This window comes from Lutra lutra, chromosome 5 (assembly GCF_902655055.1).
Source record: "Lutra lutra chromosome 5, mLutLut1.2, whole genome shotgun sequence".
NCBI lineage: Eukaryota > Metazoa > Chordata > Mammalia > Carnivora > Mustelidae > Lutra > Lutra lutra.
The window spans coordinates 156,648,779-156,668,426 of NC_062282.1; the positions used below are offsets into that span (position 1 = coordinate 156,648,779).

Here is a 19,648-nt window from a genome sequence, read left to right on the forward strand (position 1 = left end):
TCAGTTGAGATAATGTGCAACCAGGGTTATGCTTCTGGGTTCTCGTCTGGTGTCCAGCATCCCTCCTGTGAGCTTTCCTGGTCTGTAATGTCCATGATCATTCCAACAGGTGGAGACTGGCCCTCCTCTCATAGAGGCAGTTAGCTCTGCGCAGATGCAGGCCACACACTGTGGCAAGCCCATGGGCTGGGCTGTGTCCACCCCGGCACGCGTGCCCCACAGAGTCTGTGTGGCTCCGTCGCTGGAGTACAGGTCTCCAGGGGTTAACACCTTGTACGGGGAGAGTGTGTGTATATGATTGTTCCACAGGGAGCTGTTCTTTTATATTAGAATTGTTTCTCATCTTCACCAGAACGATGGTGGAAAATGCTGTCTTTATTTGTACTTCCTTAAATCTAATTTTGAGGAGCACCAGGGTGGTAACCTCAGGGTCCTGAGTTCAAGCCCCGATTTAAAAAACAAGCTGATTTGGGGCTATAATCTGCATACAGTGCAGCTGTTTCAACATCCAGCTTGCAGAGTGTCGGACAAGTGTGTACACTGCTGTCCTGGTTGCCCTAGTCAGGATGGGGAGCATCTCTGCACCACCCCCGAGGCTCCCTGGTGCCCCTTTGTGGTGGAGCCAGGCCCTCACGCCTGCGCCTTGCCTCTCTCCATTGCCACTGAACATGAGCTTCTCTCCTGGAACTGTACATGAACAGAATCGTATGGGATGTGGCCCAGGGGCGGCTCCTCTTACCAGCCCAGTGATCCGGGCATCACTCACGTGTGCGAGTCAGTGGTGAGGCCCTGTTCATCGATGAGTAGCATCGCATGTGGTGACAGCCGGTCTGTCGTCCCCTGTCCACGGGGATTTCAGTCACTTCATTTTCAGCATTACAAAGGAACTTCTAGAACATTTGCATGTCTTCATGCAGAGACACATTTTTATTTCTCTGAGAGTGAAGTTGTTGGAGGGTAAGTGTGTGATCAGTTCTACAAAAGATGGCTGTTTTCCCTGGACCGCTTACGCTCCCACCTAGTGAATGCACCTCTTCCCCACTTTTCATTTTCTTAGAAAAAGTATGTTTTTGGTCATTAAAATATCCATTATGGTTTTTGTTCGCATTTGACTCAATGAAGTGTATCTATCTTCTGCGAAGTGTCCAATAGCCTGTCTATGACGGGGTTCCTTGTCTTACTGTGTAGTTTTAAATAAGCTGCACACCCAGCATGAGGCTCACACTGGAGACCCGAGATCAGGACTCACCCTCTATGACTGAGCCAGCTGTGTATCCATCTTACCGTGTTTTAAGAACTTTGTATAAATCATACATTCTGGAGGACAGTCGTTTGTCCTATACATGTACTGGAAGTTTGTGGTTTCCTTGTTTTAATGGTGTCTTTAGAGGGTCAGACATCTTTAATTTTCACGAGGTCAAGTTTATCACTTTCTTTTCTTTGTCATAAGAAATCTTTGCCCCAAAATCATAAAGAATTTCTCCTGGAAGTTTTAGAGTTGTGGCTTAGTTACATTTTTAGGTCTTTGGTTCATTTCAGGTTATTTTTTTGTGTTTGGTATGAGGAGTAGAGTTATTTTTTTAATGTTGATATTTAATTGTTAGTCACCACTCACTGAAAAGATTTCCTGGGGCGCCTGGGTGGCTCAGTGGGTTAAAGCCTCTACCTTCGGCTCAGGTCATGATCTCAGGGTCCTGGGATCAAGCCCCACATCAGGCTCTCTGCTCAGCGGGGAGCCTGCTCCCCTTCCTCTCTCTGCCTGCCCCTCTCCCTACTTGTGATCTCTGTCTGTCAAATAAGTATATAAAATCTTTTAAAAAAAAGATTAAAAAGCACATCTTGAATGTTTAAAAAAAAAAAAAGATTTTCCTTTAGTGGCCTTGATACCTTCGTCAAAAATCAGTTGTCTGGGAGCGCCTGGGTGGCTCAATCGGTTAAGTGGCTGCCTTCGGCTCAGGTCATGATCCCGGGGTCCTGGGATCAAGCCCCACATCAGGCTCCCTGCTCTGTGGAGAGCCTGCTTCTCCCTCTACCTTTGCCTGCTACTTTGCCTACTTGTACTCTCTATCTCTGTGTCAAATAAATAAAACCTTTAAAAGATTATCTTCTGATATTAAAAAAAAAAAAATAAGTTGTGCACGTACATCTGGGCATCTGGGCTGCACCGTGGTTTACCCATGCTCTGATTCTTTACACCAAACCACTGTAACTTCATAGGAAGGTTTGCAGCTGGGCAGTGTGAGTCCTCCTGTTTGATTCCTTATTTTCAGAATCCTTTCCACTGGTCTGAGTGCTTGCTTGTCCACATTCATTTCAGAATTAGTACATCAGTTTCTGTAAAACTGCACCTGGGGTTTTTGTGTGGGATCACCTAGAATCTGTAGGTCATGGTGGGGCGAGCTGACGTCTTAATGGTCTAGAAATATGTTCAACCCTTCCGTGTTCAGACAACACACAGAGTAGAGTTTGTATGCGTTTTCCTTAAGAAGTCCATGGTTTTGATGTTGTAAGTGGTCTAGCCTTTTTTTTTTTTTAATTTCATCTTCTAGTTATTGCTCATTCAAAGCGATATAGAAATACAGATGATTTTTGTATATTGGCCTGCTGTCCAGAAACCTTGTTAATTTTACCTATCAGGATAAAACCTTTCCAGAATATTCCAGACCATGTCCTGTGATTGGGTGGTGGGAGTTTTGATCTCTCCAGTGAGGCAGTGGTTCAAGGGTTTGAGAGGAGATAGAGGTTTATTGAATCCAGGGCCAGGGAGTAGTGGGCTGGACGGCAGAGCCGAGGCCATGTGCCAGGAGGGTGGGCCGTGGTTCAGGAGGAAGGTGGGACGGTGAGGAGGTTTGGGAACATAAGGAATGCTCCCTTTTTTGTACTCAGTGGTAAGTAGCCCATTGGCCCACTCTGGCCTGTGGCTCTTCTGAGGTGGGCTGCCCGATGGCCCTGCTTGCACCCAACCCAGGGGCTACCATGGGCCCTTCTGTCTTACTTAGCCTTCCAGAAGTGGCCTCTGCGTGCCCCCTGACAGATAGACAAGGACAGATCCTTGGCATTGGGTAGAGGCCTCAGTAGCTGCTTCCTCCTGAATGAGGGCAGGGAGGGGGGCGTCTGTCTAGCAGGAGTTCATTTATAGACCAGAATGTGGTTTGAGGTTAGGAAGCTGGTGGGCCATTGGAGTGATATTACTTGGTGGTCAGGGCCATGGGATTTAGGGGAAGGGATCCCTCCAGTGGCATGGGCTGGAATCGCTGTTCAGCAGTCCTTCCCATACGGAATTGTTGGATTCAAGATGAGACCAGGTAACAAAGATTAAAGAGGGGACCAAAATGAGGAGTATGAGTATTGAGGGCAGAAGCGCTAAGAAGAGAGGAAGTCGGGAGAGCTGTAGTTGGTTTCCAGGAAAACCAGGCAGGTGATTAAAGGTGAAACAAAGGGACAAGGGCCATGGAAGAAGGAGCAAGGCAGCTGGGAACAGCCACCTCAGGACAGCGTCCCAGCCGGCTCCTAACACAGGCAGATTCACCCTGGTCCAGCTTCTCTGCACACTGGGAAACGGAGACTCAGGGGACCAAGCGGGAGAGCCGGGGTAAGCGGTCCTGACCCGCCCCCCACCGCCAGGGCCTTGCAGCCCACCTGTTTGCCCTCGCATCTTCAGACCACCCCATAGAGCCGCCCTGGTTGAAGAACAAGGGCTCTGCCGCCGCAGAGCTGGTGGGGAAAGGGAGGGAGGGAGGGTTCCCTCCGAAGGGTGGGAGGGGACACCCATCATCCTTGTGGGCAGGGGCCATGTGGCGGGTTCACCCCGGGCTTTGGGTCCTCACCCAAGAATCACACAGATGGGAGGTATCAGTGTACCAGGGAGAGTCCCTAGAGATCCCTGGGAAATCAGGGGAGAGTCCTAGGGCCAAGGTCCTCCAAAAGTGGGGGGTCCCAATTGGATGTGGGATGACTGGATTAGGTAGAGGGGACCCCGGCTGGCATAAGGGGGTCCCAGCCAGTGCAGTTGTCCCCGGCAGGTAGAGGTGACCCTGGCTGGTGTAGGGCAATCCTGGCAGGTAGAGGGGGACCCCAGAGGGCGGAGGCCAGCAGGAGGTGGTGAGGGGATAGAAGTTCTCTGGGTATAATTACAGGGGCTGTGGCTTCTGCCAGCAGTGTTTCTAGCACGTTCTGAATGGTCAGGATTGCAGGTCAGGATTGCAGACAGATCTCCTCACCTGTCTTCCAGTCTTCATCAGATGGTTTCATAGGCGTGTTTTCATGCACGAGTCAAGGTGAACTTTTTCTCATATACTTCGAAGTATTTCCTTTCTTGCCTCCCTCTTTAATGGATATGGAAGGCTCTCTAGACAGGTGCTCTGTATATTCTCAGCCCCCCTTCTCATTCATTCGTGGTGGACCTGTGTTCCCATTTGTCATTTGTCTTAATCTCATTCATGCTGTGTCATTACTGAGCATACTTCTAAGTTTTATGTGTCTGCCCATTATTTCTTAACATGGTCTTTATTTTTACTCCCTGGAAGCCATTTTTTATTTTTTGCCCTTTTGGTACTTTAAGGTTTTTAGGGGGTTTTTTTGTGGTTGTTTTTTTTTTATTATTTTTTTTTTTTTAAGATTTTATTTATTTATTTGACAGATAGAGATCACAAGCAGGCAGAGAGGCAGGCAGAGAGAGAGGAGGAAGCAGGCTCCCTGGTGAGCAGAGAGCCAGATGCGGGGCTCGATCCCAGGACGCTGGGACCATGACCCGAGCCGAAGGCAGAGGCTTAACCCACTGAGCCACCCAGGTGCCCCTGTTTTTTTTTTTTGTTTTTTTTTTTTTAATTTTTAAATTTGTTTTCAGCAACCTGTACACCCAACATGGGCTCAGTCTCACTGCCCCAGATGAGAGTCACAGGCTCCATCAACTGAGCCAACCAGGTACCCCTAAGGTTTTTATTTTTATATTAGTTTGGTCAAGGATCAGGATCTAGTTTTATTTCCAGTCAACCAACTATATCAAATACATTAGATAAAAATTATCTTTTCTGGGGCACCTGGGTGGCTCAATCATTAAGTGTCTGCCTTCAGCTCAGGTCATGATCCTGGGGTCCTGAGATCGAACCCCACATTGGGCTCCCTGCTCCGCGGGAAGCTTGCTTTTCTCTCTCCCATTCTCCCTACTTCTGTTCCCTCTCTAGCTGTGTCTCTCTCTGTCAAATAAATAAATAAAATCTTTGGAAAAAAATTATATTTTCCCTTTCCCCACTGATTAGGATTTTGCTTTTTCATGTGGGTTAAATTTTATGTCATGACTTTTTCTTCTGTGTTGGTCTGTTTTCTTCCAAAACCACATGTTTACGTCAAAACTCACTTAACCAAAATTATCCCCATACTAAAGTGGTCAGTGTTTTCCTGCAGTCCATCCTATACTACTGACATTACTGATTTTTTTATACCACCATAAAGTGATTGGAATTTTTTTATTTTAAAATTAAAATAATATGGGGCGCCTGGGTGGCTCAGTGGGTTAAAGCCTCTGCTTCAGCTCAGGTCATGACCTCAGGGTCCTGGGATCAAGCCCCACATCGGGTTCTCTGCTCAGCGGGGGGCCTGCTTCGCCCTCTCTCTCTGCCTGCCTCTCTGCCTACTTGTGATCTCTCTTTGTCAAATAAATAAATAAAATCTTTAAAAAAAAATTAAATTAGGGGCGCCTGGGTGGCTCAGTGGGTTAAAGCCTCTGCCTCCGGCTCAGGTCATGATCTCAGGGTCCTGGGATCGAGCCCCACATCGGGCTCTCTGCTCAGCAGGGAGCCTGCTTCCTCCCTCTCTCTGCCTGCCTCTGCCTACTTGTGATCTCTGTCTGTCAAATAAATAAATAAATAAATCTTTTTTAAAAAAATTAAATTAAATTAAAATAATATTATGCTTTCTTTTATATAAGAGTGAAGTATATCCACAATTTTAAATGAGCTGGTAAAAAAGGAAAAGAAAAAAAAAAGGAAAAGGAGCCATTAGAAGATAGAAAAATAGGCAAAGAAAACAGAGGCATTTCAAAGCAGACAAACACAGGTTGGCCACTAAACCTAGAGGAGAGGTTGGTGGAGAGCAGGGTGGGCTCCCACTAGGACGGCTACTCACCTGGTTATTGGAGCATGACAGTATTGGCGCCCAGTGCTGGCAACACGGTGGGGAGACAAGACACAGGTGCACAGTCTGGGGCAAGAACCATGCGGGGGTATTTAATATAGGGGAAGATACGTGTCAATAGGGTCCAGTACTCCTCCGCTGCGTGTCCCTAGAGTCCCTTGCCCACAGACAGGGGAGGCCCATGAGAGAGCTCCCTGAACCATTGCTGTAGCAGCAAACTGTTGTGGGGCACCCAACGCTACTGACAGAAGAAGGGGTGAATCAGCGGCGTTCTGAAATCACACCTCCATGTAAGTGCGTGGACTAGACACACGTGCACAGAAATACAGCTGAATGGGAGGGCAAGCGAACGCCAAGTTCAGCATTGGGAAGCATGCAGAACGGTGCTGTGGTGTGATTTAAGGCTGGGTTCACATCTGGTGGCTGTCCTGAGGTAGGCACCGACCATGTAGCTCCAGGCCCACACTGTGTCCTCCCTCCACCGGCCCTAGGGGTGGGGCTCGGAGCCACAGCTGCGCAGAGGAGACCACAGGCCCCTGAAGCAAAGGCTGTTAGTATTTGTAGTTTTTACACCTCTGTGCTGGGGACCTGCGGGTTTTGTCTCTTTGATCATAGACGATGCATGCTCAGGGCCCCGTCAAACACGAGGGAAAAGCGTGCAGAGGAAACTTCATGTGGTTCCACCCAGTGGGTGTTCCGCAGTGTTTGACACACATTCCTGCCTGCGCCTCTGAATCTCCCGGAAACAGTGGGCGTGCTTGTGACGTATCCCCAGAGGTCCACAAACATGTGTTTCCACTCAGTGTGCATGAGGTCCTGTTCTCAGTGTGCATGAGGTCCTGTTTCCCAAGTTCTTGAGGACACAGGGGAGCAGGAGACTTATAATCCTTTTCAATCAGCTGCTCCCTGGGGGGGGGACCCGAAACAAAACCAAGTAAGCGCAAAGCTGGGACTGTTTCCACTTGAACCCCTGATGGTAGCTGTGTAACGTCACACTTAGTTGAGCAAGGTTTCTGGGGTCCCCATTAGGAAGTTAACACAGCAGTTCCCCGTCCTCACTGCTTGCTACAGGCACCTCTGCAACTCTAATTTTTTTTTCCTTAAAAAGGAAAGACTCATAATTCACATAACACAGGATGAGGATACTGAACCCTGGGCAGTTTGGGGGTGTTGTGGAGTGGTCTGTCTGCTGTGGCTCTGTGGACATGGTGGCTGGGTCACTGTTTGCTGCGTGGGGCTGTCCAAGGCTCGGCAGTCGATGCCAGGGAGCCCACCCCACGGTGGTGGGAGGCTGGTGCAGACCAGCCCCACCGGGCCAGAGTCGCCTCACTCAAAGAATCACGCTGGTAGATGTTGGGTTGACACATGCCTGCAGTTCCTCGGTGGTCAGGGGAACAAGAATCTGGCACCATATATGAACGGGGGTAACTTGGTACATCTGCCTGAGTGGCTCTGTACCCCTCGTGTTTGCTGCCTCAATCTCCTGTTTCCAGATTCAGTTTTAAGAATTAAGAAGTGTGTACGTGATGGGGCGCCTGGGTGGCTCAGTGGGTTAAAGCCTCTGCCTTCGGCTCAGGTCACGATCCCAGAGTCCTGGGATCGAGCCCCACATCGGGCTCTCTGCTCATAGGGAGCCTGCTTCCCTTCATCTTTCTCTGCCTACCTCTCTGCCTACTGTGATCTTGGTCTGTCAAATAAATAAATAAAATCTTAAAAAATAAATAAATAAAAAAGAAGTGTGTACGTGGGACGCCTGGGGGCTCGGTCAGTTAACGTCTGCCTTCAGCTCAGGTCATGATCCTGGGATCAAGCCCCGCCTTGGGCTCCCTGCTTTGCTTCTCCCTCTTCCACTCCCCCTGCTTGTTTTCCTGTTCTGTCTGTCTCTGTGTGTCAAATAAATAAAATCTTTAAAAAAAAAAAAAAAAGGAAGTGTGTATGTGAGGGAATAAGAGGTATGTTACATGGATATGCCATCAGATTTTAGATTAAAATCAATTTTGACACATTTCTGGGGTCCATGACTCAAAAGTGTCAGAAATGTCTCCTTGCAGTAGTAACCTACGGCCCCTGTAGCAGTTGCTAGCGTCCCAGATGGTGAGACTTCTCCCCGTGGGGACAGGCTGGACAGCCCTCTGCACAGGAGCTTTCATGCACCATCAGACCGTGGAGGGTCCCTTCTGTGTGCAGACAGGCCCTCCTGCTTCCTCACGGGTGTGTGCTGTGCCCGGCAGCTTGCCCCATTCAGAGGCCATGTTCAGTCTGCCGCTATTACCCAGTATCACTAATGCTGCCATGAAAAGTCCCGCACGCAGAATGAACTCTGGAAGTGGGATGTCAGCATGGGTCCTGGGGTTGGGCGTCCTGCGTTTGCCCACCTGACAGTTGCGGGTGTCCAGCCACCGTGCACCGAGTCGGAGGTCCGTCCCTGTACACCCCCAGCCACTCTGTGAGGCACCTGCCGGATGAGAGGGGCGTGAGGAGGATACCAGCTGGAGCAAGGGAGGGGTGGCGCCAGGCAGCCTCCCGGCTCACTTGTCTTGCTGGAGGCTCTGCCCTTCGCCCCGCATGCCTGCCCGAGCTTGACCCAGGATTGAGGTGTCCCTGTTCTGCGGTTTCAGAACCGGGTGTCCCCCTTCAAGGACATGATCTTCTGCTTCTCACAAGAGGACTGGTCCATTCTAGACCCTGCACAGACTGGCTTCTATGGAGAATTCATCATCGGGGAGGACTGTGGAGTCTCCTTGCCTCCAAGTAAGCCTTCCTTGCCTCTGTCCTGAAATCAGAGAACTGCAGGGCCAGTCTCTGCTTCAGTGTTCACCCCTGAACCCTCAGGCCTACTGACTGCACATACATCAGGCCTAGCTGGCTGGTTTGCATACTAAGCCAAATGTAACATGCTTTCCATGCGCGTGGTTTTCTGTTGTGTGTAGGCATGGCTAGTTTTGCTTCTGTTTCCCTGATGGTCCTGAAGGAGACCCCCCTAACCACAGCTCCTCCCTTCATATGCTCCTCCTGTCCCCTCCCTGTTTCCTCTCAGTAGCCCTTCCTGGCCCCCATGGGGGCTGTGACCGTTGTGCTTGTCTCCGGCTCTCCTTTCTGGACCTGTGTGGGGTCCGCTCTCCACCCTCCCTGGCTTCCTGTGAGAACACATGGCTGATGGGTGTGTGTCCTCCCCTTCGTGAACAGATGACCCAGGCACCCAGCTGGATCTCTCCCAGGGAGAGGAGAATGAACCCCGGGTCCCCGAGTTGCAGGACCTCCAAGGAAAGGATGTGACCCAGGTCTCATACTTGGGTGAGTAATGGTTCCAGAACTGGGTGGAAGGTTGCCACCGGTCAGAGGCAGGCCCCCTTCCGCCACTATCTCTCTGCAGCCCGGTGTTTCTCCTACACCTTGCCTGGCCTCCTCCCTGACTCTTGCTAGAAAGCACGTTGCCATTCTCCTCAGCCAGAGGTGAGGGTATGACAGGAATCCTTCCCTGTGCTGCAAGTTGGGCCTGGCTTATGCTAACTAGGTGGCCCATCCACAGGTGAGCTCAGATCCTCCCCAGAAGTCAGGTTGGGGAGGAAGAGTGGAAGCTCAGACTGTCTGGCACCCAGCCACACGGGGAGGAGCTGGGGCTCGGCCATGGTGTTTTCTCACATCCTCCCCCACACTGTGTCCACCGAGCTCATGTCTGTAGCCTCCGTGCCCTGGAAATGTCTCCTTCATGGGAATGGGCTCTGTGCGGTATCAGCAGCAACCCCCATCCCCTTGGAACCCTAAAGCTGGCATGGAGCAGACCAGGTTTTCGCCCCATGCCCACCTGGAACAAGCGTGCACATGCCCTGGCTAACTCTGCACACTGCGTGTATGCAGCATCTGCGTGAGGTGGGGGACCTTGTAGACACCCAGCACAGAAAGTGGGAGTGAGCGCTGGGAGTTCTGTTGAGTTCAGCACCCAGGTTCAGGGGGTGACCCGTCTTGTCTACAACACTTTACTGAACCCAGGGCTATTCTCCAACCAATTAATTTCTCCAGACTGCGCAACCCTCCAGCCATTCCAGATAGAAGAGAGACGAAAAAGGGATGAGCTACAGGTGCCAGAGTTCCAGACCTGCCAGCAGATGACACTCACTCAGAACACCTGCCCAGGTACTGGGTTAGGGAGGCTGCACACCTGTGTGTGCGGTGTGTGTGCGCGAGTGTGTATGCGTGCTGTTCGGGGAAGGGGGTCCCTGGGTCTCTGAGATCCCTGCTGACGGCTCCTGTGGACTATATGCTATAGCGCTATTCTCCCCGTCTGGGACCCTCCGCTCCTCTCCTTGCCTTCCCTCTGTGGGTGAGAGCCAGGGCTCCGCCAGCAGACGAGGGTTCTGCGTGCTGAGGGTGCTCATGGCTTGAGGAGTACCCAGGACAGGCCTTGGCATCCTTGCTGGCTTCTGCGTGCATTCAGCACCTCTTTAGAAGGTGGATGCTAACCAGCCGGGGTTGTTCTCAGCTCCAACTCCTCCTCCCTAGGCCCTGTCGGGGATTTGGCTCTGAATGGGCAAGACACTGAGTGTGGCTGTCTGAGAACAAGGAGGGATGCTAGGTTTCTAAGTGCATTGGTCGCCCATGGCCTCTGAGCAGGGGAGGGGCTTGGGCCCCCACCGTTCGCATGCAGGGTGCCCCTGGCCTGGTCGCTGTAATGCCTCACTGGACTCTCTTCATGCTCAGGGTGCTTTCTCTGTGCATTGCCTACATAATACTCTGCAGTCCTGGTATTGGTTTGTGTTCCCCTCCCATGGGGTGAGCTCTGCTTGGACCCAAGCCTTACGGCAGCATGTAGTCTGTGCGAGGTGCTGTGTGTGCACTTTGTGTGCTGATGACACTTCCCAAGAGGTCTGCCAAGACAGCAGACATTTCCCTCCTCGAGGTCCTGGAATGGGGTCAGGGCCAGCCTCGGAGGTGCTGGCAGGCTCTGTGGATGGTGAGGACACGCTCTGCCATGGAATGCCTACCCTTGCCCTGTGTGCTCACGTGGCCTTTCCCTACGCCTGCTGTTGGAGACAGAAGTTGATGCTCTCCCATCTCTTCCTTTCCTTGTAAGTGCTCATCCCAGCACAGGGCTCCCACCTTCAAGACTGCTTCTAGGCCCACCTACCTCTCAAAGGCCCCAGTGCCTGATGCCCTCACACTGGGGCTTAGGGCTTCCTGGATCTTGTCTGCACCTCACTGAGCCATTCCATGTCCTCTCTGGGAATCTCCTAGAAATTCTAAATTATGGGCCTGGATCTGTTGCCTCTTAGGTATTTGCACACAATTTCTCCCCCTTTTATAAAATTTTATATGTCAGCCCATAACTTCTCTACATTTGATGTTTTTTTTAAGATCTTATTTATTTATGTGAGGGGCACAAGCAGGAGGAGAAGCAGGCTCTACGATGAGCAGGGAGCCTGATGCAGGACTCGATCTGGGACTCTGGGATCATGATCTGAGCTGAAGGCAGATGCTTAACCGACTTAGCCACCCAGGCATCCCTTTCTACATTTAAAAAATGTAAATTTTTCATCATCTCCTTTCAGGTTTTGTGTCTTATAAGAAAGCCTCCCATTTTTTTTAAGCTTTTATTTATTTATTTGACAGAGACAGAACACAAGCAAGGGGAGTGTGAGAGGCAGAAGCAGGCTTCCTGCTGAGCAGGGAGCCTGATGAGGGGCTCGATCCCAGAACGCTGGGATCATGACCTGAGCCAAAGGCAGACGCTTAATGGCTGAGCCACCCAAGCGTCCCAAAAGCCTCCCCATTCTAACATGACAAGAATGTATTTCTTACAACACCTGGATTTTTATTTGTTTATTTTCTCATCTGTCTCTCTGACCCCGCCGTGACTGAGCCCTCCATCTCAGGGAGCGAGCAGTGCGTTTGCAGACCATGAGTGCCCTTCCCAAGGCAGGAGCTGCCCCCGTGGCCATGCGTGTGCTCCCAGCACACCCCATGGTCTGGCATTTCCCGCCTGCAGCTAGCCAAGCACAGGCTACATTTCTGTTCTCCTGAGACCCTGGGCAACTTTGTCTCTCAGAGATAACAGTCTTGGCTGCCAGGTGGTTACTGTTGAGGATTAACTAATTCACGAAAGAGCCCTCGGACCAGTAATTCCTTCCGCCTTCCCTCCTGTAATCCTGACCGCCCCCACACATACACCCTGAGTTACTTCTCAGTGCTGAGCACTGAGCTCCTGTCCCTCTTCCCCTGGTGTTTGGGCACGCCTCTGAGTCTCAGCTCTTCTACTAGGAGTTCTTCACGTTGTTGTGTTGATAACACATGACAGCATTATTGTCGATTTATTCCTCCCTCTGTAGAAGCTCTGCATTTGTTTCTGTTTACTCCGATTGGAGTGGATGTGACCCCATATGCATTATGTTAGTCTTCTAGGGCTGCATACCAAAGAACCACAGATGGGGAGGCTCAAGCAGCACTGATTTTCTCAGAAATCTGGGGGCTCAAAGCATAGGCTGAAGGGGGCAGCACTGTGTCCTTCCCCTGAGGCTTCCCTTCTTGGCCTGCGGACAGAGGTCTCCTCCCCGCATCTGCACATGGCCCATCTCTGGATGTCTATGCCCTGATCTCTTAGAAGGACACCTGCTAGAGTAGGACCTGCCCTGATGACCTCATTCTAACTTGTTTACCCCTTGAAATGCCTTATTTCCAAATAGTGTATTCCAGGTACTGGGCTTAGGACTTCAATATACAGATTTTTAAGGGGATGCATTTCAGCTCATTGCATTCTGCCTTCAGGTGCCCCCAAATTTCTGTCCTCTTCATATGCAGCAGATAATCACCCTCTCCAAACATCCCTTAGTCTGTTCTACATCCGCCCTACATCCATCTCACCCAAATATCCTGTAGATCAGGTGTAGGTGAAACCTACATGTCCAGGCATGTTCCCCTCCAGCTGTGAACCTGTGCAACCAGACTTCATGTTATGTACCTCCCAAAATGCAGTTGTGGGACAGGCTAGAATGGACCTTTTCATTCCAAAAGGGAGAAATTGGCAATGCCTGGGTGGCTCAGTTGGTTAAGCATCTGCCTTCAGCTCTTGGGGTCCTGGGACCAAGCCTCGTGTCGGGCTCCTTGCTCAGCGGGGAGCCTGCTTCTCTCTCTCCCACTCCCCCTGCTCATGCTGTCTGTCAAATAAAATCTTCAAAAGGGAGAAATTAGGAAGAAGAAAGGCTGATGGCCCCCAGGCAAAGGTTGGAATTCCATGAGAACGTGCGGCTTACAGGTAGCAGTGGGCTCAGGGCTCTGTCGCCGTCGGGCTCGGGGATGCAGTTGGAGTCCTGTCTCCCGAAGGACAGCCTTGGCAGCCAGTCTTCCTTGGGCATCAAGGATAAGTAGCTCTCTGGCCTATTGTGTAGAATGCCAGAGGTCTGAACCCCAAGGTTCATCCATCTCTTGCTCTTTAGTCTAGGCTGGCAGTGTTTCTACTCAGATACAAGTCTCAGAACCAGTGTTGGGCCCTTGCAGTGCCCAGGAGCTCAGGCCATGCAACAGGAGAGTCCTTTACGGATCTTTCCTGGATTATTTCATCTCTGTTGCCTGCCTGGATCTGTGGCTCACATCCATAATCCCTTTACCTGGTGGTTCCCCAGCCCCTCCGTGTTCTCTCCAGAACATGCTTTGTCATCTTCTCCAGTATGGATGAAACTGGGAATTTTCCAGATATTCTTGTCTTTTCCCACCCGCCCCCAGCCTCATATCGAGCTGAACCCCATGACCTTTGTCTTCTGAGGAACAGATGCTCCCATGGCTCTGCTGTTGCCTGCTATCTCTTGTTCTCTGGCTTCTTGGTCTCCCTGCCCTGCTTCTGTCTCTCTGGCTTCACCTGCCCTCAGGTGCCCTAACCTCACAGAACTCTCCTTGTTCCAGAGATTACATCCAGAACACCTGAGTGGTTGCTGCACGTGGGCTGCGGGCTGGGACCTCATGCCAGGCACTCCACTGTCCACCCACTTTTTCTAAATCACAGACTTGGGATTCATTGAGTCTGCTTCAGACTAGGTTATAAACTCCAGAACCACTACCTATCCCCACGGTGGCTGCTGGTGGGCTTCAGAGGTGACATAGTTGACCTGGGTGGTAGGAATGGTCAGACAGTCATGACATCATCAGCACAGCGAGGCTAACTCTGTCCTCAACCCTGAGCCCGGAGTGTGTCACCCCAGTTGGCTTGTGTGTATAATTTGGCAAAGAATAGGTCATTGGGTGGTGTCCAGGAGCCAGTGGGGCTGTTGGTGTCAGAAGTCTTACAGAGACTCTGAAGGATTTCGGTGCTTAGCCCCTAATAGCTGGCACCTTCCTGCCACTGCCTTTATAGGATATAGGGTCTTTCTCCCTACCATGGTCTTTAAGGTGCCCGATTTCTGGTTAAGTAGGGCAGTGCTAACTGATGTGCATGGCCACGACTTAACTGACACTGATAGAAACAAGTCGTTAGGGCTTGAAGGGTCTTAGTGCCTAGAGTGGAAAAACAAAGATTGGGATTTGGGGCCTAGTGGGAAAGAATCAAGCGGAGCCTTCCTGGTTGGGGTTTCTAGGTGTGGGGATGTGGCTGATGCAGCACCACTGACCCTCCCTGTGGCTTTCCTGTAGCTGGAGGTGACGCGCTGACCCCTGAGAACGGCCTAGATGAGGAGGTGACCATCGAGATCGTCCTGTCCAGCTCTGGGGACGAGGACTCCCAGCACAGCCCCTACTGTGCAGATGAGCCACGGAGCTCCACGGAGAAGCCGCGCAGTCTCCCTGCCTCCCACCGGAGTGGCGCCGAGGTTGGGGGCGAGGTGCAGACCTCGTCCTCCAAGAAGTTCTACATTTGCCCGAACTGTGGGAAGATCTTCCGCTGGAGGGTCAACTTCATCCGGCACCTGCGGAGCCGCAGAGAGCAGGAGAAGCCGCACGAGTGCTCGGTGTGCGGGGAGCTGTTCAGTGACAGCGAGGACCTGGACGGGCACCTGGAGAGCCACGAGGCCCAGAAACCTCACCGCTGCGGCGCCTGCGGAAAGAGCTTCCGCCTCAACTCACACCTGCTGTCGCACAGGCGCATCCACCTGCAGACCCGGGGACTGGAGCCGACGCAGAAGCGAGAGGCGGCGGGCGCGGGGCCTAGCGCGCTGCTGGCCGAGGGCGCGCCCAAGCTCAGCTGTCAGTGCCGCGAATGCGGGAAGGTGTTCCAGCGGCCCGAGCACCTGGCGCGCCACCGCAGCAGCGCGCATGCGAAGGACAAGGCGCGGCCCTTCCAGTGCCGCTACTGTGTCAAAAGCTTCTCGCAGAACTGCGACCTCCTCCGCCACCAGCGTCTGCACATGAAGCGCCGCTCCAAGCAGGCTCTGAACTCCTACTGAGGAGGCCTGCGGGACTGGTAGTATCTCTCCTCCCCCTTCCGGGGACACGGCTCCTTCCCCAGGCAGGGCGGCCTCCCGTCCAGTTCCCTTTCCTGATCTCGTCTCCCTCCTCCCACCCCAGGGCAGGGTGAGGCTCTCCACACAGTCTGGTCCCACACCTGGCCCACCACGCACCTCCCCCAGGACAGAGTCACACCTTCCTGCCCTTTGCTCTCAGGTAGAAACGAGATAGTGCCCGAATGAGCATTTGTTCTGTCTCTGCTGTGCCAAAAAGCAGGGAGGGCTTGTCTCCACCAGCTTTGACTTTTCCATCTTTCCAGGTCTTAGAGAACCCCTGCACTGCTTTCCAAGCGGGGAAGGACCCGGGGTCTCCTCCACCATGGTGACCCCACAGGGGTCTATCGCTTGCCAACCAGTCTTAAATACACTCTCATAAGTACCTGTTGCACATCCTCCCTTACCCCATCCTGCAGTCTGGGAGTAACTGTACTTCTGTGTGCCAACAAGAAGCTTCCCGTGTGGGGGTGGGCTGGGAGGAAGGCCCGGAGGCAGGTGTCCTCTGGTGCCTGTGGGCAGCAGGCCAAGCACCCCAAGCCATGTCCGATCCTCAGAAGTCAGTCCCCATCACCATCTGGTCCATAGGAGCAGTCCACTGTCATCAGGAGGCTTGGAGGGGGAAAAAGTCCCACCCTTTTATTTGTCATGGTGTCTGGTTATTAGGGAATGTAAGTTCATTGAAGGCAAAGCCCACATTTTTACATTGTTGCACATTCTCCCCAAAATGTTTCTCTGTACCCTGGGAGGCCCTTGATAAATGGTTGTGGGGTGGGAGCGTGGTCATCGTTTGAAGAGCACTAAGGCACCCCATCCCACCCCACCACGTCTAGGAATGGGGTGCTCAGCTTCCAGTTCCCCAGGTGGGCAGGGGACAAGATGTTTAATGAGCATTAACTCAGCCTGCCAGTCGTATCTGTAACAGTGGGTTGGCTTAGACACATCTTCTGAGTTCTGGAGGAAGGAGTCCAAGATGGAGGTGTGAGCAGGGTTGGTTTTTTGAGAAGGAGGGTCTGTGTCACGTGTCTCCTCTAGCAGGTAGTCGCTAGCAGTGGTTGACACTCCGTGACTTGTTGGAAGCATCACCCCATCCATGCTTTATCTTCACATGGTGTTCTGTGTATGTGTCTGTCTCCACACTTCCCTTGTAAGGACATCAGCCTAAGTCCTACCCTTCTGACACCTGTCTGTTCCCATCTTAACTAATTATATCTGCCAAGGCTTTATTTCCAGTGTCATTCTGACGTACTGGGGTTAGGACTTAAACCTGCACGTTGTGGGGTTGGACACAGTTCAGCCCACAACACCGGATAGACCTGCAGTGCTGCTGCCGTTCCCAGTTCATGGAAGAATCAGTACAAACGAGCTTGCTCTCCCGTCCATCAGAAGCAGGATTCAGACCCAACCTTCTGTTTCCAGGGTGGGTGTCCAATGCACAAGAACCTTTGAAGTCTGCAGCCCGTGATTGTGGACTGGGAGCAACCACTGGTAGTGGAAACTTGAACAGTGATCACTGGGCTCACTGTTGTGGACAAACGCAGTCCCTTAGTGTCCCGATGACAGGGAAATGTGGGGGCTGATGAGTCGCTGTGGCCAGTTGTAAAAGTCAGCAGCGACCAGGCAGGGGTTTTGTATAGTTTTTATGTCCGGGCCCCTCCGCTGCCATTGCACCATGTCAGATGACCCCTTCATGACCACATGGAGATGCTACTCCCCCAAACCAGTGAAAGGGTTACCAGGTCCTATAGTTGAACTCTGTGCCTGCGTAGATGTACCTACCCACCCAGGACAGTAAATGCAATAAAACCATTTGGTCATACCTTCAACAAAAAATAAACTGTTGGGGCTCTTTGTTTCTAAATAGTTTGTCTCTTGTGTTGATCTGCCAGGAAGAGGGGGAAAAGAACCCCCCAAATCTTTAAAGCTAAAAGAGGAAAATTCCAAATAGAAACCGGACTCCACACATTTATCCCATCCACCTGAGCTCTCCCATTGGTGGTGAGTGTATTAACCCACCCACTTAAGAAACTTGTCTAAAAGAAGCATTGTTCAATTCACTTGTGTATTTCATGGGTAAAATTGGGTCCTAAATAGAAAACAAATGGAATGTAATAGGCTGTGCATTTCTTTGAGTGTCCATCAAGTACTGTGAGGCCTTCTTGCATTCAGTGACCCAAAGCTGACCAAGGTGCTGACCAAGCTGACCAGGAAACTGGGAGTTGACATTGCCCCTGGAAACTGCCCAGGCTGGTGTAGCTCAGATGCCAGGTTCATGCCATGCAGAAGCCAGGGCTACATACACTGGGGAAAACAGACAGGAAAGCTGGCCCATCTGGTTCCTCCTTCCTCTGTGGGAGCTGGGCAGACAGGTGAGATGTCTACCTTGCCATGAGGTTCAGAGACCACACATCTGAGAAGCATCTGCCCTCCCTGTTCCTCTCATCCCTTGGTACTGTTCCCACAAACGTAACAGGTGCATAATAAAAATTCTCTGGATTAATATTCGTGTTAGACTTAATTTTATTTAAAAAAAAAAAGTAGAAGCACAGTCTGGTCAGTCAGTTGGAGAGCATAGGCGCGTGAGGATATTGAAAATGGCCCTTCTGCATGTCAGACATCTCCTTGTGAAACTTAAGTCTCAGATAGTTTCAGTCATCTGATCTAGAGGAGAGAGGAAGGAAAGGTTTCCCTATACCAGGTGTAGGTTACACACCTGGTCACACCATAGCCATTTAAGTCAAAACTGGCCAGGGTTTGGTGTATCCTATGTCTCCTGAACACTTGCTCCATCTGGGCAAAAAAAGATGAGACCAGTGGTGGGAGAGACTCGCCATTCCAAAGTCCCACCATGACACAGATGGAAGAGAGGACGCACGTCCACACAGGCCTTAGACTTGGGGATTGGTCCAAGTTGCTCTCCCCCGAGATGGTTTCCCTCCTCCGCCAAAAACAGAATTTGGACGAGGCACAAGTTCTTCTGCTTTCATAATGTAGGGGAATTAATGGTCTCCAGTCCTATCAAACAAGGCTAGGCACATTTTCTACTAGCAACAAAAGTTGATACTGTCAGGGTGTCTGGGGACTCAGTCGGTCAAACCACCGACTTGATTTGGGTTCAGGTCATGATGTCAGGGTCCTGGGATTGAGCCCTGGAGGGTTCCATGCTCAGAGGATGGTTGGCTTGAGGATTCTCCCTCTCCCTCTGCCGCCTGTTCACACATGCTTTCTAAAATAAATGAAGAGAGCTTAAAAAAAAAAAAAAGATGGTCACTGCCCACCAGTGCTCCATGCAACAAGGCTACAAGTTAAGAACAGGGACCAAGAAGGCAGACTGGACAGGAAAGGAGCGATGGGAGGAAGCCTGGATGATCTGCCGCCCCACCCCACATGCAGGGCACCCAGCATCCAGAAGTTGGTTATTAGAGATCATGAGTTCATCAAGGGCAGACCCCTGGGGTTCTGTCCATACCTGCTTTGACCATCAAGCACCTGCTGGGAACTTGATTCTTTCTGGAAACCATAGCCTACAATCAGGGCACCATGATTAATGTACATATAATCAACAGTACATTGAAGCCAAAGAAATTCCACATAAGATGCAGAATTCTCTGCAGAAGAAATGGGAAAGCAGATTCCTCGGGAACACACAGGTGTGAAGGGCCAGTGGCTTACCTCCAATATTTTCGCTACAGCTGAGGATCTCACAGGCAGACTGGTGACCTCTACAAGACAAAGGCTGTCTCACCACACAAGCGATTGACAAAAGATTGCCCTTTTCTTCCTCTTCTGCTTAAAAAATAACTAGGTCTTGCTCCATCTTGTCAAAATATGGAGGTACTCGGATACCTGCTCAAAAAACATAGCAGGTCAGAAAAGACACAGCTTGTAGTAGCGGCAAATTGATCCCACCCAAATTAACATGGAGCTTTTTTGAAAGCATGGCTCTAAGAAGAGACAGGACCTGCCTGCCTCCAGCCCACTGTGAAGGTAAATTCAAAGTGAAATTTCTGGATAGTTTTAAGTGTTTTCCCCGAGTGTTTCCCCAGAGGATGATCTGCCGTGGGAAAGAATATAAACTCAGGTGGAAATCATACCAGCAC

At 51.2% G+C, this 19,648-nt stretch overlaps 1 protein-coding gene across 4 annotated transcripts in view; it reads left to right on the forward strand.

Moving 5' to 3' along the window:
- Window positions 1-17,409, forward strand: part of ZNF496 (zinc finger protein 496) — a 31,374-nt gene extending 13,965 nt beyond the window's left edge. For all 4 annotated transcript variants that reach the window (XM_047730030.1, XM_047730032.1, XM_047730031.1 and 1 more), the window contains exons 6-9: window positions 8,751-8,883; window positions 9,319-9,426; window positions 10,153-10,266; window positions 14,746-17,409. In XM_047730030.1, coding sequence (XP_047585986.1) covers window positions 8,751-8,883; window positions 9,319-9,426; window positions 10,153-10,266; window positions 14,746-15,494 — 1,104 coding nt within the window. In that variant the 3' untranslated portion in view covers window positions 15,495-17,409. The remainder of the gene's footprint in view (window positions 1-8,750; window positions 8,884-9,318; window positions 9,427-10,152; window positions 10,267-14,745) is intronic.
- The last annotated feature ends 2,239 nt before the right edge of the window (window positions 17,410-19,648 follow it).